General features: G+C 59.7%; 1 protein-coding gene across 1 annotated transcript; it reads right to left on the minus strand.

Annotated features, from left to right (window-relative positions):
* Window positions 1–382: 382 nt before the first annotated feature.
* Window positions 383–8,196, minus strand: FAM195B (family with sequence similarity 195, member B). Its single transcript, XM_010856324.1, has 5 exons — window positions 7,931–8,196; window positions 2,401–2,456; window positions 2,199–2,317; window positions 1,471–1,572; window positions 383–1,286 (listed from the first exon to the last, which is right to left on the minus strand). The coding sequence occupies exons 2-5, from the start codon at window positions 2,406–2,408 to the stop codon at window positions 1,222–1,224; spliced, it is 294 nt and encodes a 97-aa protein (XP_010854626.1). The 5' UTR covers window positions 2,409–2,456; window positions 7,931–8,196; the 3' UTR covers window positions 383–1,221.
* Window positions 8,197–8,285: the final 89 nt, after the last annotated feature.

The raw sequence follows: 8,285 nt of genomic DNA on the forward strand, positions 1-8,285 counted from the left end.
CCTGGGGAACCCCCTCCAGGAGAAGACGTCTCCCAGAGCCACCTGTGGGGCCACTGGAGCCCCAGAATACTCTTAACAGGAAAGGGCTGTTCCCGAAATAAATTCCGGTTTGGCTTGTCCGCCAGGGCTATGTCCAGATCTGAAGGTCAAGTGCACTGGGGCTCTCCAAGTCCAGCAGCCACCCTCCCTGGACAGCAGACAGGCCACCCCTCAAGGGCCCAGTGCTGCTGAGGATGTGTTACCTCCAGGGCCCCCATGTCCACCTCCCACTGCCCTCCAGAAGCCCAAGCCCCCTGGTGGAGCCCAGGGATCAGACGGAACTTCTGGGCCTTGGACTTCCAGACCTGTGTGGGCAGCCAAGACAGGGGCCTCACAGACCAAGTTGCCAAGCCAATGCCACCCCACCTTTATTTACTGGTCTTCAGGTTCCAGTCAGACACTTGAATCTGGAGGGCACAGGAAGAAAAAAAATGGCCCTGAAGACCCTCCCAACTCACCACACAGAGCAGGACCCACTGGGTAGCCTCGTCAGCTCAGGCCAGCCCCACGCCCCTTCCTAAGGGTGAGCCAGACCTCGCTGCCTAGAACCCTTGGAGGGGGCACCCAGCAGTGTGCCAGGCCTGGAGAGCTGGTGTCATCCTAAAGCTGACAAGGAAGGAAAGGGCCAGGCTGGACAGTGGGGTGGGGGGTCAGACGCTCCCCGTGCCCCGGGCACAGATGCAGCAGGGGTCGGTGAGGGACCCATGCTGGGTGTGGCTGGGACCACCCTGTCCTGGCTCCTGGCCACTTCAGGACAAAACCAGCCCAGTCCCACAGCACAGGAGATAACAAAGGCCCCTCATCTCCCTCCTGATCCTGGAAGTGCCCAGGGGTTGGGGGTGGGGGCAGGAGAAGGCGACAAGAATCAGGGTCGAGGCCCTGGGGGCAGGCAGGACCAGCAGCTCCAAAGGTCCAGCCAGGCCCGGGGTGGGCACGGGCTGGCAGGGCCGAGGCCCTCCTAGGGACGGGGGTAACCTGAGATCCCCCGAGAGGAAAGGAGAGGCTCGGGGAGGAGGGGCAGGCCTTGGCCATCAATCATGCCTGTCCTGGTCCCGGGATTTTCGGCCCACTGGGAGCAAGGCCCCCTCCCCCTCCCAGGAGCTGAGCCCACAGGAGAGGAGGCGGCCAGCGGCAGGCTGCACCCAGATCTCCCGGAGGCCAAGGGAGGGGCACTGGTGCGCCTTAGGACTTCTTGGCGTCCTGCGTGTTCCGGCGCTTCAGGTCGCTCAGGTCGATGGGCTTGAAGGCTGCCAAGGGACAGAATGGTCAGTGGTGGGTGCAGGTGGAGAGGGAGGGTCTGTCCCTTGTCCTGCCCTCGCCTCTGAAAGCCCTGGGACCCAGGCCACCCCACCAGGCTGGCTTGGAAGCAGCAGGTGGGTGGGCCTTCCTGTCCCCTGGTCGGCCCCTCCTGCCCAGGGCAGCCCCACTTACTCTTCAGGCTGGGGTTAGGGACCTTCTCCACGTACTCCTCCACCAGGCCCCGCTCGCTGCCCGACATCTGGCTCCGCAGGTCCCGCTCCACACCCTGCCAGGCTGCAGGAAGCAGGGGTGGTCAGGGCCCCTACCCTGGGGCCTGCCATCCGGCCCTGTCAGTGTCCAAGCAAACGGCACCCGCTCCTGCCCTATCCCTCCCCTCTGAGTGGCGCCACAGGCCCCCCGAGCCCAAACTCCCACTTCAACAGTTTCTGGCCCCCGAGTCCAGCCTGCTCCTAACCTGAAGTTGTCCTCAACATACCCTGCTCCCTCGAGGAGCCCTGCCCAAGCCACGCCCCTTCTGGCCTCATGGTACCATGACCAGAACTCCAGTCACAGAGGCTTATGAAACCCACTAGGGTACAGCACTTCCTCCAGGCGGGTGCCCATCTTTCCCATGTCCTCCACCCCCCACCTCCCAGCACAAATGCTGTGCACACGTGCTCACACCTCCACCACACCACTTCCAAGACACCCCAGGCTCCCCAGGGTGCGCCATCTTCCATGGCCCCCCTCTTCCCCAGCAAACACCACTGATTCCAAACATTGCCTCTTCTGGGGTGTTGCCTGTCAGGACCACCACAGTGCTGACCATGCACACCCATGACCAGAACTGGGTCTCCACACCCCACAGGAGTTCAGGGGAAGAGGGGCTCAGGGGGGCTGGCTGCGGACACTCCGTGTACCTTCATAAATGAAGCGCACATTCTCCTCGTGGGCCGGGGTGAAGATCTCGCTGCTGTTGGGGGGAGAGCGGGGGCTACTGTTCCTCTTGCCGTTGTAGACGACCCTGGAGACGGGGGAACTGGGGGGAGCCCGGACCGTGAGGAGGGGCTACAGGGCAGGACCCCCCCACACCTGGAGGTAACGCCACTACCTAAGACCCACCTGGTCATCGCTGGGGCGTCTGGTCCTCGCACTCCACTGCCGGATCCCCTCGGCCTCTGGAAGGGAAGCCTCATGACATAGTGGGATAGAGGCCACCCTGCCACCCTCTCCAGAAGGGGTCCAGGGATGGGAAGGGCGTGGGGGCATTTGCCTCTTCCCTTTAACTGTGGTCTCCCTGCCTTCCAGTAGACAGGGTCGAGCCACAATCCAGCTGGCTAAAGGTTCAGTACCGTTGGCCAGGGGCCACCAACAGGTCCGAGTCAGAGCAGCTTGAGCTCCAGTGGACCCCGCACTTGGACCACCGCGGCCCAGGGAACACACCTACCCCAGGGTCGGGAAGCCCTGTTGATATTCCAAGTCTCAGAACACCACTGCTAACAGAGCGCGGGGCTGCAGGAAAGGCCCACAGTCGTCCAGTGCCCTCACGGCCTGCAGGGCCTAGGATCTTGTCTCCACTGAGCCTCAGTTTCCTATCTGTAAAATGGGGATGTGCTTCCCAATGGGAAAAGTGCCTGCCCGGCTTCCTGGTCCCCAGGGTGTGACAGGAGGGCTGGGGGAGGACTGTGTGCCTGGAGGAAGCCATCAGGCCAATCCTAGTGACCGAGACTCTGGGGTGTGTCCTGTTTACAGGCTCTCTCAGCCCAGGAACCAGACAGCCCTGGATGGGGGTCTATTTTTAGACTCACTCTCAAAACTGCCCAATTGGACAAAGTCCCCTCTCTGGCTGAGGACATGCACCGCAGGGTGAGGAAGCTAGTTGCACAGGGCTAGTCCCAGGCCTGGCCTTGCCCCAGAGGAGGCCAACCCCAGGTGTTGGGGGATGGGGGAAGCCTGGGAAGGGCCTGTGAGCACAAGTGCCTCCCCTCCCCCGCCCCTGGAGCCTGGGGGTCCCAGAATGCTCAGCCACAGCCCCTCCTGAAGAGCCTGGAAGATGAGACCCAGTGGATACTTCCTCTCTGGCTCCTTTGGCATTTAAACACCCGTACAGGGGGACTTCCCTAGCAGTCCAAGGGTTGACGCTCTGCTCCCATTGCAGAGGCTATGCTTTCGATCCCTGGTAGGGGAACTGAGATCACACATGCTGCACAGCCCAGCTGGGGAAAAAAATCTGCACAGGTAAAACAGCCCACAAGCTGAGGTAGTAACGACAGAGCACAAAGCCAGCTTCCTGGGGGGAACATAGAAGCCTATGCCCTCCCAGGAGAGGGGCCCTGCTCCTCACAAAGGGACTTCTCCCTTCTTGGACTCGCGGGATCTCACTGCCTATGATTCTCCTGTCCAGATGCCAGTCCCACAGACACCAGAGCACAGAGGGAAAGCCCTCTCTGGCCTGAGGGTACCCTGGGGACACGGAAGGGGCTCAAGAACACTCACGTCTCAAGGGGCTGTTGGCAGTGCAATGAAGTGGGAGGCTTCAATTAAGCAACAGGAGGGAGGCGCCTGGAGGATCAGCCAGCCCCAGCCCAACCCAGGCTGGCCCCTCCTACCCAGGCCCCTCATCCCTCCTGCAGTCTGTCCTCTCAGACCTCGGGGGCCACTTCTTCAGGGTACCTGCCTTCCCAGCTTTGCCCATCTCCAGGGCTGCTTCTTTCCAGGGCAGCCTCAGCCTTGGCCTCCTCTGGTCACAGCCTGAGGGCTGCCTGGCCTTTATGGGTGCCTGACTTTGGTCCAAGGCCCCCTTTCAGTCTCAGGCCTAACTCAGAGGCCAGCCCCTTCCAGCTCCCATTGCCCCGACTGCACACATGCACACGCATACATGGCTCTGGTTCTGAGCGCCTCACCTGCTCCCCTTGGTCTCTGCATTCCCAAGGCCTGGGCCCCAGGCCCCTGGAGCATTCGGTCTCCACAGCGGGAACCCATCCCTTGCTGCCCCTACTCTGTGCTTCCTGACCAGAGGCTAGAATGCCCCACAAGCCGAGGTGCTGTGTACCTGTCATTGGGCACCTGCCCACAAAGATGTGCTACTTGAGTTAACGAGGTTTCTGGTGCCCTGGACAGAGCGGCCAGGAAGTACCTTGGCCAGGGGCAAGACACCAGCAGGCTCTCATGTCCTCAGGACTTGAAGAATGAGTAAAAGGACTTTTTAAAAAGGAGTTATTGTCTGCCTCCTCTCGATGGGGGAAGTCACACCCAACCAGGTCTGTCTTTAATGGCCTGTGTCCTACCAGCTGGTTCCTACTCGTGAGGAACCCCCGAGTCCTCCGTCTTCTCCCAGCAGCTTGGCCTCCCTCCGGGGGCCTTTCTCCTTAGGACCTTGGGCTGGCCCTGCCCCACCCCCGTGGATACCCTGCCTCCTGCGGGATGCAGGGAAACCAAGGCTTCACCTGAGTATACCAGCAGCTTCCCGTGAGGCCAGGGCCTGCTGCACCCCTGAAGACAGAGGGACAGTGAGCTGCACTCACTCACCCACCTTCATCACCTCCTCCAAGGAGTTGGGCCCCCCATGCTGACCCCAAAGGAAATTTCCTGGAAAAATCTAACAAATATGCATGCTCCGTGACAGCCATTCCAGTTCCAGGATGTACCCAAAGGAAAGGGCTTGGTGGCTACCAAGAGGTGCACAGGAACAACCAGAGAAACAGCACTTGTCTGTGCCGAGGGAAGAACCACTGAAAGGGGCCCATATACACTGGGCCTGTTTCCGCCCTGGAAGGTGACAGCTACAAGTATGAGCCATGGCAACGGCGGGCGAATCATACCACTGATGCTAAAAACAGAAGCCTGGGAACACACGGCTGTCCAGTGGAGAGGGCCGAGCCGCAAAGGCGTGGACAAGGGAGACAAAACAAGGTCAGGGAGGAGATGTCTAAAAGGCAGTTGGACTCAAGGAAGGCCAGGGCAGAGAGGTGGCCTCTGAGCCACCATGACAAAACCTCCAATGACCTAGCAGGAAGGGGCTCAGTGCAGCACGGGGAGGAGTGGGACCTTCGGCCAAGACTGCCTGTGCCTGGCAACTGGTTGTGAAGAGAGGCGCGAGGCCTGGGCTGACGGTAGTGTGCGTGATGAAGCAAAGGGAAACTCGAGCACATTTACTGTCTGAGCAAAGTGCTGAGCAGGACCTCTACAGAGGCGACTGCAGAGGAGCCAGGCGACCAGCAGGCCGGGGAGAGTGGCACGCCTGGAAAAGCGCCAGGGACACCTAAAAAGGCCCAGTAGGCCACGAGAATCCCCTGAGGTTGGAGTTTCCAGTCCATCTGGCCAGCGGGGAGGCAGAATCCACTTCTGCAAACATCTCCCTCCTCTTGTTTGCTTGCCGACTTTTGTTTACCATGATTATCAGGGACAATTATTTCCTGAAGACTGGAGCTCAAAACCTCACTACATCCCATCAACTCTGAGAAACTTTTTTACCTTTTAATAGCTTTGAGATCAGGCTGTATCTGGCAATCGCCAGCACAAAGGTTAGCACCGTTTTTTCATGCTCGGTGGAGCTTGTGAGGCCCAGCTCACACTACTGAGGTCTCAGATCTGATGATGCAAAGAGCTTTCCCTCAGGCCACAGACCCCAAGCCTCCACCTATGTGTATGTGCTCTTCAGTTACTTCTTCCCATTCCCACCCACTCCTGGTCCGACATCCACTGCCCACTCTCCAATCCATGTCGGGACAGTACCCTGCACTACCCTTCTCCATCCCTGGTACACGTGACGCCAGCATGATCTTCCCAAAACCTGCCCCCACCCAAGTCACTCCCCACTCAGATAGTACCAGGGCCTTCTACTGCCATCAAGCCCTCAGTCTGGCCATAATCTAATTCACCAGGTGTGAGTGTCACCAGCTACTGGGCCCCCAGCCCTTCCCAATCACAGTCTGAGCCAGAGAGCCAGCTCTGCTGCTTCCAGAGTCACAGAGAACCACACAAAGTCCCCTGGTGTACTCCACAGGCCTTGACTGTTGTCCACAACAGCCTAGCCCATAGCAGCCAGCGGGCTACCCGCTCAGCACCCGGCAGAGTCCAGAACCACTCCGTGACTGAGGGTCATCCATCGCTGCTCTGGGCAGCGTCTCTTCCCTCTATGGGCCATGGAATCCCCATCTGAGCCAAAACAACCCCCAAGAATGTTCACCAGGCCTTCCTGCTCAAAGGGACCCAAGTACAGCCACATGAAGCCACAACCTCAAACAAAATCTCTGTGGCTGCTTATCCAACGAGACAGTGGACAGGGCAATCATAGAAGGAATGTATCATCCAACTGGGCATTTCTGAGCGTAAAAGGGCTGCTCTTGATTATGAAGTGCAAGCCAGGACAGCCTTGGGCAAACTGAACGCAGAGTTACCTCAGGCATGGCGTAGACCCACAAACATATGACACAGTGTGGAGGGGCAGCAGCCAAGGGCCGGCTGTGGAGCAGCCATTGCACTGAGCCAGGGAAAACACCAATAAACCCCACTTTGGAGGTTTAGCGGATGAGAAACCTGCCACTCAGTAAAGTGGGATCTGGGCCCCAAGAGACTCCCAACCTCTCGGCCTCCCAGGCCACAGAAATCAGGGCTAGACTAGGATGGCTGAGCTGCCCTGAGCACCCCAGAGACTGCCTCTGCCTTTGTTTGTACCCCTGGCAGGTTCCAGACCCCTGGCACCAATGTGGTTCTGCTAAGAGACAGGGAGGGACTCTTCCTGGATGGATCTATATAGCACCTTGCTCTTTCATGGGGGAAAAAGGGCTTCAGAGACCTCCAGGGAGGAGGAATGCGGGGAAGGGAGCCCAAAGCCCAGTCTCCAGACTGCCAGTCTTAACTCTTTCCCCACACACAGCCATATGTGTAAAGGCAGGGGGTGATATGATATTCTGTTGTCTGCAAAAATGACAATGGATATTCCGGAGTTAGAATCAATGATGCAATTGCAGCCACTCTGTGTTACTTTAAAATTTTTGATAGGTACTCAAAATTTTCAAGACTCCACCTCCCCTTCATATTCTGTGTCTGTGGGGTTCTCAACAGCCGTTTCCACCAATGAGACTTTTAGAAGGCAATCTACCACTCAAGCAGGACACTGCTGTTTTAGATACCAAATGGGCCTGGCGACCCTTGAAAAGACGCAGGCAAAGCCTCTAGGCACTGCACCACCCCTCTCCCTCTTTCCTTGGTGATAGCAGCAGCTTCCCTCCCAAGCAACAAACCCCAATGTATGCATTCCCCTCCTTCCTCACTTGGCAATCTCACCAGCCCTTCCACTCACCCCAAATCAAGCCTTCTCCTTCAAGACTTGGGGCCTGACCCTTCCCTCCCCACCCGCACTGCTTTCTAAAAGCTCTGGACACTCCCCCTGACACCTCAAAGGCTTTTGCTCAAAATGCCCCATCTGCCCAAAGTCGTCGCCCTGGCCCTGGGGGCCCGGCTCATGACCATCTTCTCTGGGAAGTCTTCCTAGGAGGCAGGTAGGGGATACGACTTGTGCGCCTCCGCGTTACCTGAAGTTTCTCACAAACCTGGGTTGCTTCGTTCGCGGCCTCCCCATGGCGGTCCCCGCCCACCCCGGCATCCCCCGGGGTTCCGGTGAGCTCCCGGAGGAATGGCAGCCTCTTACCCCTTCCCTCCCCTGACACTGCCTCGCCCAGCTCAGAGACCAGGAGCGTGGGATACACGGGACGGCGGCGGAGGGCGAACCGCGGGAACCCGGCCGGCCGCGCTTCGCGGTCAGGAAGCATCGTCAGGGCTGCTCCCCGGGCGACGAGGCGGCGGCAGCTTCAGCGACGGAGAACGGCGGCCCGCTACTCCCTCTGAGCCCCTTGCCTCGCGGGCCCGCCCCGCCTCGCCGTGGCCCTCCCTAGCCTCCGCCGCGGCGGGCCGGGAACCCCGCGACCCAGCCAGGGGCCCTCCCCTCGCGGCCGCCGCGCCAGGGCGGTCCGGGCCGCGCCCGCCCCGCCCCCGCCGCTACCGCC

This window comes from Bison bison, unplaced genomic scaffold, assembly GCF_000754665.1.
Source record: "Bison bison bison isolate TAMUID 2011002044 unplaced genomic scaffold, Bison_UMD1.0 scf7180017864371, whole genome shotgun sequence".
Classification (NCBI taxonomy): Eukaryota; Metazoa; Chordata; class Mammalia; order Artiodactyla; family Bovidae; genus Bison; species Bison bison.